This window comes from Camellia sinensis, chromosome 14, assembly GCF_055761805.1.
Source record: "Camellia sinensis isolate YWXY chromosome 14, ASM5576180v1, whole genome shotgun sequence".
NCBI lineage: Eukaryota > Viridiplantae > Streptophyta > Magnoliopsida > Ericales > Theaceae > Camellia > Camellia sinensis.
In genome coordinates, this window is record NC_138974.1 from 79898416 (window position 1) to 79915490 (window position 17075).

Sequence of the window (17075 nt, forward strand, 5' to 3'; positions counted from 1 at the left end):
GTGGTGGGCCTCTATGAACCCAATAATACGGTTCAATCCGATCCTAGACTAGACAGAAGCCATACCCATTAAAATATATACTCCCTCCGTCCCAAAATATTAGTCCCTTATTCCATTTTTCATTGTCCCAAAATATTAGTCCCTCTTCAAAAATCAAGTTCAAAAATAATATAAATTTCCTATTTTACCCTTCTTTTAAATTAATAAACAACATAAAAAGTACAATTATGCATTGATATTCCCAAAAAATGTACTATCAAAAGGATAATTTTGGAAAATCAACTTTTTTCAAATACAATAATTGTACTACTAAAAAAAGTTGAATTCCCCAAAAGGGACTATTATTTTGAGACGGAGGGAGTATATAACAAAATAAGATGAATAATACGAGTCCAGCTTAAGACTTGAAAGTGTGCTTTCTTCGAATCTCAAATTTACCTAAAATTTGTCTAATTCATATAAAAAGAGCGGTTAAACTAATCTCGACACCTACTCATAAAAAAAAAAATAATAAAAAAATGAACACATTGTAGAGTTGCATTTTTGCAAAAATCCCAGGCCCACTAATTTCTCAATTCTCATTAATTCACAGTTTCAAAAAACAAAAAAAAACTCTCTTTTTTCTCTCTCAAAAACCCTAGAACCTCAACCTGGCGGCAACTCCGTTATAAATTCTCTTCAAAATCTCCTCTTTCTGCCTCTTTCAAAGCCTCCTGCCTGCTTTCCTCTCTTTCTCTCTCTACAAAACCCTAGTTTCTCTCTCCTCAGCTTCCATGGAGTTTTGGGGTAAGCTTCCTACACCTTCATCACTCTCTTAGGGTATTCTTTTATTTTCAGTCGATTGTTCGTCTATGTAGTATATGTTCCTTGGGTTTTCTGTGTTTAGAGATTGTTTGGTTCGATATTCTCTCCTCATACTTCGTCTGTATCCCTTGCTTGGGACGTTGCTTGATTCGACTTTTTTCTTTTTATAATTCGTTTGTTTGCCGAGTAAACTAAACTAAGAAAAGAAGAACAAAACACTAAATGGAACATATTTGTGTTTTGCCTCTGCTCTGTTCTTGATGTTCATGAATGTTCTCAAGTATATCTCTTTGTATTTTGCTTTAAAGATAGCTGATCGATCATTCAGCAAGCTTCTAAGATGTGGGTTATTTTCATTTATCCTTTTTTGTTTATTGCCATGTAAATAATATATATTAGATCTTATTGGTGACTACCCATATATTGTCTCCCTGAAATGTGGTGGTTGTGATCATTGATTTCTTAACTACTGGTGCATAAATGTGCCTTCTATTACCTTTTAACATTCGGAATGAAATGAGTTCATTTGTTAAACATGCCTGCTTTGATACATGCAGTTAATTGCAGTATTTTTTTGACAATTTAATAGATGTTATCAGGGCTGTGTTTGGTTGGAGGATTTGATGAGGGAAATGGAAATGGAAATTGAAATAGAAAGAAAAGTTGGATTTGAATTCCAAGCTATTGGTTGAGTTGGGAAATGCAGAAAGAAAAAAGCATAAACGAACTAAAGGACAAAAAGTGGCATTGCATTTCCCTCTCACTCTCTTTTCCCCTTTGTTTTCCATTATAACCAAACAAAATATGGGGTTGCATTTCCTCTTTCCTTTTCATTTCTCTCATCAAATCCTTCAAATGTTATGAAATTCAATTTTCTTCTAATTCAAATTTGTCTTTAATTTTTTGTTTAATACAGTTTGTTTAGTTTTTAATTTTCTGTTAATTTTGGGCGTAATGTTTGCTTGCTAATTCCAGGTGTTGAAGTCAAAGCTGGACAACCCCTTAAGGTCACACCTCAGCTTGGCAAAGTCATACATATTTCCCAGGTTATTATCAACATATAATCAATACACTTGCCCTATGCCAACACAATGACAACCATTTTTTATTTTATCTTTTTTTTTTTTTTTTTGCATGTCTTTTTGTTTGACAAATGTTGGGATGTTGCTGTTTTCCAGGGAGCATTGGGTGAGGGAAAGAAGGAAAAAGGAAATGACCTTATCCCACTCCGTGTGAAGATTAATGGTGAGAAGTTCGTCGTGGGATCACTTTCTGCGGAGAATTTTCCTCAAGTTGCATTTGATTTGGTGTTTGAGAAAGATTTTGAGCTGTCACATGACTGGAAAAATGGAAGTGTCTACTTTTGTGGATATTCAGCAGACAATCCTTTTGTATATCCTTCAAATTCATTCCTTATCATGCTTAATTTCATGCGTTTGCAAATTATCATATTCTTTATTATCAATGTTTAGAGTGTGTGATATGCCAGCCTCAGCTCTAAGATGAGGCTTTTTGAATGCACGCCACATTATTGTTCGCTCTCAGGCTTGTCCCGTGATTTCGATATTTCCTTTATGTAAATATTTTAAGCCTTCACTTGCATGACAGATACATACAGGAGAAGGGTTTTATAACCTGATTAGATGTTAAATGTTTTTCTTCTTCCCATCCTATTAGTATTCAATTGCCTGTGATTTAATTAATTTGAAGTGAAGTTGGATTTTTTGTTTCTCTTGTGAAACTACAATAGTTCTGTTCCCATGTTTTTTTTTTTTTGGTTTCTCACCAAGCATATACAAATGTATATCTTAAAGATTGCTGTTGTGTGATATTTCAGTATCTGTTGTTTAACTTTTTATCTGTAATTATTTGTTGCAATTTTACATTAGAGACTGAGACCATAAATACTATGTTGATGCATTGGGTTGTTTTGTTTCAAATTTATGTTTTGTTTCCTTGACTGCCTGATGTCTTCTCTCTCCACTGATGATGATGAATTTGGTGAGTCCTAAGACATACCTTGAGTAGATATGGTTGTCAAGTGTCATATTCTTTTAGCTGAATGGTCCTTCCTAAATATTTTATTTTTCAGAATCGGATGATTCAAGTGATGATGAAGATATCCCTCTACCCTTGACTGAGAATGGTAGAATTTGTATTGTCATTTGGTATAGTATTTTTTTAAATTATTTTTTTTATATCAGATTCTAAACTGTTGATTTTTTTTCTTTTGAAATTTGTCAGGGAAAATTGAATCTAAGGTGGAGGAAGTGAAACCAGATGCAAGTAAAGGTAAAACTGCTAAACCTGAATCTTCTGCTAAGCCAAAGGTGACTGTTGTGGAGCCAAAAAAAGATGATGAGTCTGATGATGATGATTCAGATGATTCATTTGAGGATGACTCAGATGATGAGGTAAGTCAGTCACACCTTGATTTAAGGATTATTTCTGTGATCCTTGTATAATTACGATAAATTATATGGACATCATTTTCCAATGAAAAATTAATTGATTTTTATGATATATCCATTTTTTTTTGTTTTATAAATATTATACAACAAATATTGTCAACTTCATTTTCTGAGTAAAGCTGTATTGTCAGGAAACCTTTAACGGTAGGTATATGTATTAAGATGCATCTTTCACATCTTTGTTTGCCTATTGTTAATATTATTCGTTTAGAAAGAGTTTGGAATTATAATGGCCAGAAAGGTTGAAAGTTTATGAGTCATAATATAATTGATATAAAAGAAAATTAAAATTGAATGTTGTGTTTGATAGATGAGTGTTATATGATAAAGAGGAGAGAAGGTATTTTAATTTCTCGTACTCTCTCTTGTTTGGTTCTCCAGACGAGAATTTTAGGCAGAATGGTTATCATCTATGAAGCACGGGTACTTCAAAAATAGTGCCGTACGAGTACCGGGTACTTACTGGGTGCGGGTACGCATACCGGTACGGCGGTACGCGTACCGGGTACGGCAAAAGAGGGTTCGGTACGTTTGGCTTATTCGGGTACGGCATGGGTACGGCACGGGTACGCCATGGGTACGGCGTGGGTACGCCAAGGCCATTTTTTTTTTTTTTTTTTTTTTTTTTTTTCTGCCCTTGCAAATTAGCAATTATTATTATTATTTTTTATTTTTTTTGGTGCCCTTGCAGATCAGTAATTTTGATGTTTCTCTGTTGTCCTGTTTGTCTGTATAAATTGTAGAAGCATATCAACAAATGATTTTAATGTTTTTAAAAAGCAATTTGAACAAAAAAAAATAACAAGGCCTATAAAGGGTAGTTCTGTGTATGACTATGCATTATGTTTTTGCTTTAGATCCTCCTAGAATTTCTTTATAAAATCTTTAATCATAACAAACTTTTAAAGTTTATGCACAAAACATTAAAAATTGATACTGTATTAGTTGATTAGTAGTTGTTGGGAATGATGCAATTTTATGTATTATGCAAATTGCAATTGACAACCTGCACCAATTGAGAATTTTTTTCCTTTATTGTTGGTAATTAACTTTAAATCTTTCTTTGGTCTCCTGTTATTTCTTTGGTCTCACCCTATAAAAATAGCAAATTGATGAGCAAAAAGAAAGATTTTAAAAATAAATTATGATCACAAATTCACAGTGCATAACATATCAAAGTGAGAGATTTCACAAATATTATTTTTAACGCTTAATGGTTTTAAATTATAGGAAAATGAGTAGTTCTTTTTTTAGTTTTGATATTTAATTTTAATTTGTAGGTTGGATCCTTTAATCAAAATTATATTTAAAAAAAAATAAAAAAATATCGGCGTACCGTAGCCGTACCCGTATTGTACTTTTTTTGAGTTTTGCCGAATCGGCGTACCCGCACTCGTACCCGTACCATACTCGTACCCGCACCCGTGCTTCCTTGGTTATCATCAGCTTAATAGGTTAAACAGAAGGTGCAAGTATCTAAATGATTTATATTGATCTTTTTGGGTGATATTGCTAAAGAATAATGTAAGCTGTTGCTTTATAGTGAGTTTTACCTTTATAAGACATTAGAAAATATGGCTATAGACTACTCTGGACTTTTATTCTCATCATTGCTTTAAAACCTATGAAGCATGGACACGCCAAAATGGAAGCCGTGGCGGTGTCGGATACGAGGACACGCCGGGGACACGTACGCGTGTCCCCTTAATTTAATTAATTTTTTTGTGAGGGACACGGCGGAGACACGGCAGAGACACGCGTGTCCAAATCTGGACACGCCATGGGACACGGGAGAAGAGTAAATGAAAGAGAGAGTGAGTACAAACCTGGTCAGCGACTTCTCAGCCTTCGATCTCGAGCCAATCGACCTCCATCCAGTCCATTTCGACGATCCAGTCCACTTCAACTCAGAGCTTCTCTCTCGCCTTCGGCTTCGCATTTGCAGAGCTCTCTTTCTCTCGCCTTCTCTCTCTCTCCCTCCCTTGCGATCGTCATCGCGATCGCTTCTGTCTCCCTCTCTCTCGCTGATCGCGATCGCGCAATCGTTGGGCTCCTCTCTCTCGCTGATCACGATCGGTGGTCCCCCTCTCTCTCGCTTTTGTTTCTGTCTCCCTCTGCCTCTTCTGTCTCCCCCGTCTTTATCCACATAATAGTATAATATATGTAACTATTATTTATTATAATAACTATTATTATATTATAATAACAATAACTATTATAATAACTATTATTATTATTATATATTATAACTAATAACTATTATAATTATATATTATATAATAGTTATTATATAACATAAATATACTTAGAAGATAATATATAATACAATGGTTATATATTATATAATAGTTATTATATAACATAAATATACTTATAAGATAATATATAATACATATTATAAAATAATATATACTTATTAATAAATAAATAAATACATATGTAAAATAAAATAAAAAAATTAATTAGAACACATTATTTAAAAAATATAATAAATAAATAAAATAATTAATGTGTATTAAAATAAAAATAATTATAAAAAAATTAAAAAATTTGCCGTGTCCCCTGCCGTGTCCGTGTCCCCATTTTTTAGAAATTACTGTGTCCCGTGTCCGTATCCGTGTCCGTATGCGTGTCCGTGTCCGTGTCCGTGCTTCATAGTTTAAAACCATTTTCAAGACAACAATTGGAATTTTCTTTACTGTTCATCTTAAATGAGCCCAAGTGGCTGTCCTATAATTGGTGATAAAAATTTGTTTACCCCTATGAAGTGAAACCTTTTGAATGGTTTATTGTTGCTTAGGACATGATGGGTGCTTCAGATGACATTGGTGATTCGGACGATGATGACGCTGAGGATGATGACTCAGAGGACGAAGATGATGAGACACCTAAGAAGGTAATAGCTGGTGGGGAAAATTTGACATTGTGGTTTGATTCAATACTGCACTCATTTTTTAACCTACTTTTGTTGTCCTTGTTTCATTTTGAAGGCTGGGCCTGCCAAGAAGAGAGCCACCGATTCTGCAACAAAAACACCTGTGCCCGCTAAAAAGGCAAAATTAGATACACCTCAGAAGACAGGTGAGCTGCTTCATCTTTTTTCTTGTCTGGACTAGATTTTACTCTGAATTGTTTTATACATGATGCAACATATCCCAGTAGTCTTAAGGTAGATTAGTTTTTCGCATATACTTGCATCTTGTCTTGTGACTTTTTTTTATTTATTTTAAAAATGATTATGTCAGGAGTTTGGAAAAAAACTGTCATTTGTATCTTGAGTTGAATTTGTTTACTGAAAGTTGAAAGAACAGCTTATTATTGCTGTTTTGTAGTTTGGACAAATTATTTATGTTGTTTATTTACTTCAGAATTTGTTATTTAATCGTGGAGGAACGTAGAGGAGAAAAGGAATCACACTTTAGAAGCATTGGATAATGGACGGGGAACTCAGGAAAAAACATTTATTGAACTTGAAACATTTAAGAGTTGCTCATATATTTTCTTTCACTTTTTAGCTGTGTTACATGGGCTTTTCTAGTTTGTCTAAAGCACCCCATGTCCACCACATGACAACTATAAGGTTGTGGGATGTGTCTGATACCTGAACTCTTGGATCATCTATTTTTTTTAACATTGTTTGAAGAAGAAAGTCACATTTGCTAATAAAGGATTATTTTTCTACATTGGGACAGAATTAGGAATTGGTATATCGTGAATGGGTAGGAGTAGCACCGATAAAAGATAAGTTGAGAGAGAATAGATTGAGATGGTTTGGTCATATACAACAGAGACCAATAGAGGTAGCAGTGAAGAGATTTGATATAGTGGACGGTAGATGAAAGTGTTAGGGAAGTGACAGACCTAAATTGACATGGATGAGTGTAGTAAATACAGATATGAATCTTCTTAATTTGATTAACTAGATGGCCATTGATAGAGCTGAGTGGAGAAGAAAGATTCATGTAACCGACCCTATTTGATGGGACTTGCGGTTCAGTTTGGTTTGGTTTTGGGATAGAAACTCACATGGATGAGGTTTAGAAAGCATGTATTTTCTTTGTTTTTATTTAATTTAAAGTACATTTATACATATTTTATAACATATTATTTAATAATATTATGGAACAAGCCTGAGACCCTTAAACATGACATCACATTTGCTAATGAAAAAATATTTTGACATTGGGACAGAAACTCACATGAATAAGGGATAGAAACTGTCTGTTATGCGTTTCTGTACCCATATTCAACCTCTTTGTAAGGTCTAGGTCATCACTATTTTGCTGGAACCATGGATTATTTGTTAGGATTGTTGCAACCCGATCTTGATTGTTTTGGTATGCTGCCAATATCCGCTGCTAGATTTTAATGCAATTACTGTATTGGTATTTGATGAAACAAAATTGAGATAACGAATAATCCTCAAGCCTAGTGCCATATTTCTGTCTAATTCAAAGTAAATAAATTATCATTGGCATCTGTTACTATCATTTGATGAATTAGCTGAATTCTTTTCCGATGTACCAAAAAAAAGATGAATTAGCTGAATTATTTTGTATGCTTTATGAATTCTCCGAAGAGAGATGTTTGTGGTCAATACCCACATCGTCCCATAACAAAGTCATTTAGCAGATTTAATGCTGAGATTAGTCTGGTTTATTTTTGGCACAGGTGGTAAGAAAGGTGGTGGTCACACAGCAACTCCCCACCCTTCAAAACAGGTTGGGAAAACTAATGCCACCGCTAATAGCAACAAGTCCAATGAGAAGTCCCCAAAGTCTGAGGCTAAAGTTTCTTGCAAATCCTGTAGCAAGTATGTTCATGATCGGAAAGCTGGTTTGCTCACTCTATTTTGAATTACCAAGACTGACATTAATGTCCCTTTTTTAACAGGACATTCAACTCGGACAATGCCCTACAATCTCATACAAAGGCCAAGCATGATGGCAAATAGGAAATTTATTTTTGGTTGAGAGTATGATGTGAAGACGGGGGAGGGCTTTGTGCTTCGTGTGGGTAGGATTTTCTGCACAGGACAAAACAATTGGTTGGCCTTGTCTTTTATGATATTATCTGTCAATGTTTTACAATCTGGTAGAACCGTAAATTACTGAATACTATTTCTCTTTTTCCAGTTTTGTAAGTTTTGGAAGTTCTATGAAATGATGTTACCTTGGATTATAGTCACCAGTTTTCTATCATATGAGTGTTCTGTTATGTTTCACATTGTTTTGATTTCTGGTTGAAATATTGTTTGTTTGTTTTTTTTTTTTAATGTGTTAATTTTTGCCCAAATGCACATATAGCTGCTGCATCTTGGAAATTATTTACTTGGTCTTTGCTTTTGAGAGGCAAAGATAATATATATATTATGGATATGTATTTTATGTTAATAAAATGTGGTGTATTGTCTTAGGAAACATACCATGGGGGTGTTTGGGAAGAGAGTTGGGTGAAAATAGCCTATTAAAAGATAAAATAAATTAAAATAATTAATAAGATAAAATGTCACATTTAATTTATAATTTTTTTTTCTCATAATCATTAAATAAATTACAAATAAAAGTAAACTAATTCATTGAACTTAGTCAGGTTAAAACAATCAAGAAGTCAAATAATTAAGAGTAATGTTAGAAATTTCAAATAATCTATCAAATATTTTATCAAATCTCTTACATTATCTATGTGAGAGGTTTGGTAAAACGTTTAGGAGATTATTTAGGATCTTTCGCATTACTTAATAATCTATTAAAATAGTTAACTTTTTAAACAAGCCAAAAAATGAACCTAAAAAATGAGAGAAACCATAAAAGTGGTCTGTAAGTATCTCATAAAAGGGTCTGTAAATATCTAGCAGGTTTTCTAAATACAGAAAGTTGAAGAAAATTATGAAGAATAAGAACTTATCAGTTTTGGTTATGTTTATACGATTTGTTTCTTTTCAAGTAACAAGAATTCATGATGTTTCAAAACTCAAAAGTTCAGAATTCCAACAATGTTGTTATCTCGTTATTTTTTATAGGTTTTTTGTCTTGAGAAATTATTCAATGCCGTTTGAGCAAGTTTATCTTTACTTTATGTTGAAGTTTTAAAAGTCTATAATCAAGATAGTTTATAAATTACATAATTCAATGGTTCTAGTTTAAAAATAAAATAAAATAAAAATATCATATAATTTTTAAACCAAATGTGAAACATTAAGGTGCGGTTTAATAACGTATACAGTTTATTGTTTTTAGTTTAAAGAAAACATTAAACTTGTTTATGTTTATTTTGGGTAAAAATGAAAACAAAAAATGTATTTGGTACATGAGTATTTCAAAATTTTGTCTTGAAAACAAGTGAAAAGATGTGGTTATTGTCAGTTGGAGATAGTGATCAGAAGTGATTGTTAGCTGTGAGAGGTAGTGGTCAAAAGTGGTTGATTGTCATGAAAAGTGGTGGTCAAAAGTGATTGCTGCTGGTTGGAGATGTTGGCTGGTTAGCTGCCTATGGTGATAGTTGATGATGACTTTTAATGAAAGGTGGTGGTCAAAAATGGTTACTATCGATGTGAGATAATTGGTGGCGATAGCATGTGATTAGCGGTTGAGACAGGTGGTTGACAAAGGAGATCATTGACGATGATAGCCGGTAGTAATGAGGAATGACTCAATGAGTGGTGATTGAAAAGAGAAGGAGAAAAAAGAAGAAATGAAAAAAAAAAAAATTAAACAAAAAAGTGAAACAAACCTTTTGTGTTTACAAAATCTAATAAATTCTGGAAATTTTTTTACAACTGTTTGAAAATAAAAATAGAAACCAGGCAAGTTTTTGTTTATAATTTAAAAAATTCACTAAATATAAGCAGAAAACTATAAATATAAACATTACTCAATAAATTCTAAACTTAAACATTTTTTTTAATAATTGCATGTTCGGTGTAATTTGTGCAGACACTAATCCCAACCAGATTCATGTGAGTGGATCCTATTACCAACCTAGTCTCTCAATGAACAAGATTAAGATCCTGTTTGTAGCTTATAGTTATTTATTATTTAAAATATAAAAAAATTATTTCAGAGTATTTTGTGTATCCTGTTTATAACTTTTATGACAAAAAAAATTAAATAAATTGATTATTTAAAAATTATTATTATTTTTTAAAGTTTTGCTTTCTAATCGTAAACTTCCAGTTTGTACTAAAGAAAGTATTGATGCGTTGCATAGTTTTACATCGCTTTTACTGCAGAAATCGTTTGCCAAAAATATATATATATATATATAAATAAAAACATACACATAAACACACCAAGTTACCAAGTTACATAAACCCACACATAAACCCACCAAATTACTGTGCACATCGGTGGAAACTTGCATATAAAAAACAAAGTAAATGCACATTTTCGTATTGTTGGCTATATATTTTGTACAAGTCAATTACAATTCGACGCGTGGCAGAATAAGGGTAATACATGAAGGCTAGTCAAGTCTTCGATCCTGATCGTACACGTGGCAGTTAGTATTGGTTATTACGAGATCTAAGTAGCAGTGGATCAACAAAGATAGGCAATGTGATGTGGCTTCAACGGTTACTCACATTTAAATTCAAATTTAGAAGGGAAGTTTAACCGCGAGTGATGGCATAGTGGGCTAATTACAATGCAACATGATCAACAAACATGGAGGAGCAATTCGACGGTTGGAAACACAGTTCGATGGTCATCCTTGAGAAGTATAAATAGCAGAGAAGGTCCCAGAAAAGCCCCCCAGACTCAGATTAAAAAAACTAGTCTTATTCTACTTATTTTACATTTTCAGTTTTACATTTCTAGTCTTACATTTCCTGTACTTTAAATTGCTGCATTGCACTTCGTTAATAGGAGTAGTTTGAAGTAGATTGTTGCTGTAAACCTTTGCGAGGCTGAGTTCGAATCATTGTAAGTTTTTCATTTTAATGAAATACTGCGACTGTTCTTCATTTAATTGTTATTTTGCTTAATTCTCCTAAATCAAGCCACCAGCAAAAGTCCTCTTCATTGAGGCTGAAAGAACTAAAATACAATCGTCTGATAATTGGTTGGCAATTAATTTTCTGTAAGGACTGATTGATTCTTGCTGGCACGCTTGTAATTACAATAATAATAACCTTCGAAAGGCAAAAAGTCAACATATATTTTTTGGCACGTCCAGTGGGACTAATTGAAATGGCTAGACGTAGGAGATAAGGAGAAAATGAACGCTTGAAAGAAGGCGTGGAAGGAGAGGTAGAGATACCTAATCCGGAGGATAATGTGATAACACATCCTCTGGAAACTCCCATTTTATCAAAACCTATGGTTGAACAGACCAGCACTTCAGAACAAGTACCACATGTTCATAATATTGGACGAGACCAAGGAATTAGACCATCCACTGTTTCATCTGCTCAGCCAATAAATCCATGGGATGGCCTAGTAGATGCTATGGGACAGCAATTAATGAACACAATGGAAAGGTGGGCAACATCCTTTTTGGATCGAATGAATAACCACTAACTACCAAACGTAAGACACATGGAGGAAGTTTCGAATGTCCCCCAGCGAAGATTGGCTAGAGATAAACAGCCTATGCAAGTTAATGGACATTCTAATGGTCAAACTAGTAATCAGAATCATGAAAGACCATCACCTCAGTCTTGGCACGAACCTATTCCGAGGCCTATAGCAGGTCAAAATGTCTCAGTACTTAACAGTGAAGCCATGCAATTTGGTGGATCTGGCTCAGTACAAGAAAATGGCATAAGAATGGTTCTAAGTCCCATGTTTGAAGCCATACTTGGCACAAGGGGTTTCACTAATCCCTTATTCGAATTTATACCCGGGGGGTTGGAAGGTTTTCTTACAAATAGAAGAGATACAACACCAGTTCCAGCACCTTTCGTAGGTCCTTTCGCAGGACATGCTTAAAGGGGTTACCCACACCCCCAACAGCAACCCACACCACAGGGACAACCAGTCCCAAATATACCACCTTATGGACCAAGAGGACCACAGGCATAAGTTTGTCCACCAAATCCTGTGTTTGCCTCTCCAATAGTGGCTCAACAGGCACAAAATATGGTCCCTAGGGACCAAATTGCTAACATTGTTAGAGAGATGTGTGGACCAATGGCTCGGGGGGTCCAGACTCTAGTGTACAGGAAACCATACCCAGAATGGGTAGACAGGGTACATGAATACCCAAGAGGTTTCAGAATACCAGACTTTACCCTTTTTTATGGGAATGGAAACCAATCAACAGTAGAGCATGTTGCTAGGTTTGCTGCTCAATGTGGTGAATTTACTAATAATGACTATATGAAGTTAAGGTTATTCCCAAATTCCCTAACTGGGGGAGCATTTGTATGGTATATTAACCTTACACCTGGCTCTATCCAAACTTAGCAACAAATGGAAGAGGCATTTCATGCCCAATTTTTCCAATCGGAGCCAGAGGTTTCCATGGCAGACTTGGCAAGATTGAGTCAAAGGCCTGACGAGAAGGCTACTTAGTTTATTGCCAGATTTAAAAGAGCTCGAAATAAATGTAGAGTCATCCTGCCAGAGCCAGAATTCGTGAGATTGACTCAAAGTGGCTTAGAGTTTAGGCTTCGAAAGAAGTTTGACTCAACTGAGTTCAGAGACGTAGTGGAACTCACTTATAAGGTGTCCAGATACGAAACATTACTAGAGGAGGAACAAGATCGAAATAATGCATCGTACAAGACATATTATGGAGATCCTAATTATGAGATCGATGCAGCAGAGATTGTGGGAAAGGACCTGTGATTTATGAAGCATTAATTCATAAGGACACAACAATTGACCAGCAATTTAAAAAGAAAGACCTTCACAGGAAATACTCTTTCGATTTAACTAAAGTAGATGACATTTTTGATCATTTGTTTGCGGCTAACATCCTTAAGTTACCAAAATGAGTTAAAATTCCATCTCTTGATGAACTTAAAGGAAAAGTATATTGTAAATGGCATAATTTTTGGTCTCACTTGACTAAGAACTGTATTGTTTTTCGAGACAGGATCCAAGAACAAATTCGGAAAGGAAGTTTGAAAATCCCAGCCAAAGCTGAAAAGGCCATGAGGATCGACAGTAATCCATTTCTAGAAATTGGAGAGGTGACAGCCAATGTCATTATGCCGGACTTTCAGAACCTGTCTTTGAAAGAATTGGAAGAAGTCAATGTGCAGGTGCATGTGGCCAACCAGACAACTATCAAGAAAGACACTAGAAATCTACCAGCTATTGGACAAGGTTTCTCACACCTGAGGGAAGACTCTGATGAAGAAGCACTGGATGACGATTCCTTAGAGGCAGCTGTAATGCAAAGGATGTGTCCTAGGTGCAGACTAAGCTACAAGTGGTTGAAAGGACTTCCAATTGATGGGAAGCAATACTACAAGGATGTGCAGAGACGTCCTAAACCAACCAATGCTTACAATAAAGGGCCATATCTATCTGGTGTTAGGCAGCAGCCATTGAGGGTTGAACCAACAGCTGATAAAATGCATTCCAAAGGCAAGAGGCCTTTACATGAGTCCAGGCCACTTAATTATTACAGAATAGAGAGCAGTCATTCTGAGAGGAGATTGGAGAGAGGTTCAATTTATGGGATCAAAACCAGAGATTGGCCCCCTAGACCAGACTCATGCAGGATAGAAAGTGGACACCTTCATCGAAGACCTGAGTTAGGCCTAAAGCATGAAGTCAAGGCCAAGCAGTGGCCTTCATAGCCAGCTTCGAAAGCGACTTCGAAAGAAGAAAGAAGCAGTGCAACAGTTGGGTCAGTAAGTTCGTGGGTACCTGGGGTTCTAGATTGGTTTGTGATGCAGAACAAACCTAGGGAAGTGTTTACCCAAAGAGATGTAACTGGAAACCAAGGCAAGATGGTCAAGCCTCCTTTGGTGGCTCTAAACAGTTGGGTATTGCTTAAGCACCCAAAAACAAAGGAACCAGATATGGTCCCCGTAATTTCTAGATCATAAAGGAGGAAAATTCAGCATAGGTACACTCAGTACCAGCAAGACTTGAAAGAGAGTGGAGAGAGTTCTTCATTGGTGCAGATAGAAGGAAAGACAAATCCAAAGTCAGACCATACTCAAAAACCAACTCTACAAGGCAAAATGGGTTGCAGCAGAGAACAGTTGGCCAAAGTTCACTCTGAACTAAAAGCCAGAGAGAAGTCCAGTTTAGCAGGACTAGAGAAGGCATTGATGGAGAGTGACAGCGACAAAGAAAAAGAAGTTGGCTTAGGCCAAAAGAAACAAATGGTTGAGGAAGAAATGTTCGAAGCTTTCATGGCTGAACAAATATTTCTGGTTAAAAAGCTGGTCGCGACAGACCATTCGAAGGATGAAGTGCCAGAAAGTAGTATGGAGGATGCTTCTGGGGTAACTGAACAAGGTGGCCAAAAGGAGAAACAGACACAACCAGCCATCCAATTTGGCTCAATGTCAGTGAATATGGTACACATACTACCGCATGAATTCCAAGCTGGAGATGAGAACCAAGAGGGGCAAGAAATTGACCCAATTCTAGTCTCTAGTGAAGATTCACAAGTGAGTATGGTGCAGGATGAATCCGTAATGGATACCCCAATGGAAACTGAATATGAGAGTGAAGAAGAGGTAAGCATTAACCTCTCATATCCTTTTGAGTATCCCTCGGATTCTATGACACAACATGTCAAGCCTTTGTATATCAAGACCTTTTTTGATGGGATACAATTGAACCGAGTCTTGGTGGATAATGGGGCAGCGGTGAACTTACTACCAAAATCTTCTTTGAAGAAACTAGGGAAAAGGAATCCTAGGTTAATCCCAACCAGTACAACCATTGCTGGTTTCGCTGGAGACAGACAGATGGCTCAGGGAATTCTGCCCATCAACCTGAGTGTGGGAACCAGGGACTGCATGACGGCATTCTTCGTGATCGACAGTAATTCTAAGTACAATGCTTTACATGGTAGAGATTGGATCCACACTAACAAATGTGTGCCTTCCTCTTTGCATCAGAAAATAATGATGACCTTGGGCAATGAAGAGACAGAGGAAATTGATGCAGATCCTTAACCTTTCATAGCCTGCGTAGACTTCGCAGAGGCCAAGTTGTATATTGAGGAAGTGACACCACTCAGTATACTGAGGAAACCTGATGGTTCAGCCGAAGTGACGGCTGATGAGGAAGTGACGAATAACTTTCACAATTTTCACATGATGCTAAGGATGCCACGAATAACTTTCACAATTTTGGACAACCATTCATTCATTTCCAACATAGCATAGCATTTCAGAGAACTAATTACTTCGTATCATAATATTCAGAAAATACTTAACATTGAACATAACTTTACAAAGTTATTACTCGCAGTGGGCTTGGAGACAGACAGACAGAGCAGATCGATCAGACAGGACGTGGCACGTGACCTAGGTTCCTTAATTTCAAGTCTAGAGGCTCAATTATGCAATTAACCTTCAATATCTTTAAGTCTCCAAGCTAAATGCCTAGATGAACTCAATTTCTCCTATCTCTCTCTCTCTAGTCGGCTGAAGCTCTCAAAATGGCTGAAGAAATATGTTGTATGATCAAGTGTAATAAGGCTTCGACATAGTCTAAGGTAGTGGCCCACTCAAGGGCAATTTCATAAATAATTGGACTAATGTAATTTAACGTTATTTAATCTAATTTAATCGCTCCGAACCAAATTTTAATTAAACCTACTATAAAATTCTATAAATCCTAACTAGCACATAAATCAAGTCAATTTCTAATTTGGACGCCGATAAGGCTTTCAATTCGCAATTTAAAATCAAAGACATGAACAGATCATTTTATGGCAAACAGATAGGAACACATAAATAATGCAATATACATGTAAATAAATCCTAAATCCTTCCTAAATTACTGTTAAGCATAATTAATCATAAATTAGCATTAATCGGAGGTCAGGGTCATTACAGTCTCCCCACCTTAAGAAGTTTGGTCCTCCAAACTCGAGTTATCTTATATCAAAGAAATGATGTCCAACAAAAATATAACTTTAACTCTACAAAGCAGGAGCATAACCATATTCATGACCTAATCTCGACCTTAGCTTCGTACAGAAACATAATCATAAATCATATACAGAGATTAGGGTTCGTAACAAAACAGAGTCTTATACACATTCAGATTTTAGTCAAGAACAAATTCAGATACGTGTTCATATTCATATTCTTGTCCAGATCATACATAGATGTCACAAGTCTTGCTTAAACATACGTGGTGCATTTAATAGCACAACAAAGCAGATACAGAACAGATACAGACACGTGATGGTTATAAATAACCAGTTCCATAAAGGAACCTCCGAATCTGGGTAACAGAACAGAATAGAAGCTGAGCCCCCGTGGCAGGGCCTCCGGTACGGGTAACAGAGTGCAGACAGAAATAAGTTCCATAAAGGAACCTCCGATACCGGGTAACAGCCAACAGATACCATATAGTGCCAAGAGTCACACGAATACATATCAGAGATTGGACAATCATTCAGTACACAACATATAGCATTTCAGAAAGCAAAACTTATTTCATCACACAGAAAACAAATATAGTGGAACACGACTTTACTAAGTTATTGATCACCTTACTTATATCAAGTACTAATCGGACGACTTAGACTCACACTGTTTCCATTTTCACAAATAATTTCCCGTTGTCAAGTTACAAAGATTTAATTTATTCAATTTCGTGTCATCCATCCGGTCTTTGTTCAATTTGGTTTTCCATTCGGTAACCCATC

General features: G+C 35.6%; 1 protein-coding gene across 1 annotated transcript; it reads left to right on the top strand.

Annotated features, from left to right (window-relative positions):
• The first annotated feature begins 531 nt into the window (after positions 1-531).
• On the top strand, positions 532-8499 carry LOC114272385 (histone deacetylase HDT1). Its single transcript, XM_028214074.2, has 10 exons — positions 532-786; positions 1780-1850; positions 1983-2197; positions 2789-2805; positions 2897-2950; positions 3049-3218; positions 6076-6171; positions 6266-6356; positions 7947-8088; positions 8169-8499. Exons 1-10 carry the CDS (start codon positions 774-776, stop codon positions 8227-8229), a joined length of 930 nt encoding a protein of 309 aa, XP_028069875.2. The 5' UTR covers positions 532-773; the 3' UTR covers positions 8230-8499.
• Positions 8500-17075: the final 8576 nt, after the last annotated feature.

Excerpts from the sequence above, each read along its gene's own strand:
- LOC114272385 (XM_028214074.2), top strand. Across the intron at positions 3,219-6,075 it reads AGGATGACTCAGATGATGAG|GACATGATGGGTGCTTCAGA; the intron begins GTAAGTCAGTCA and ends ATTGTTGCTTAG. Across the intron at positions 8,089-8,168 it reads TCTTGCAAATCCTGTAGCAA|GACATTCAACTCGGACAATG; the intron begins GTATGTTCATGA and ends CTTTTTTAACAG.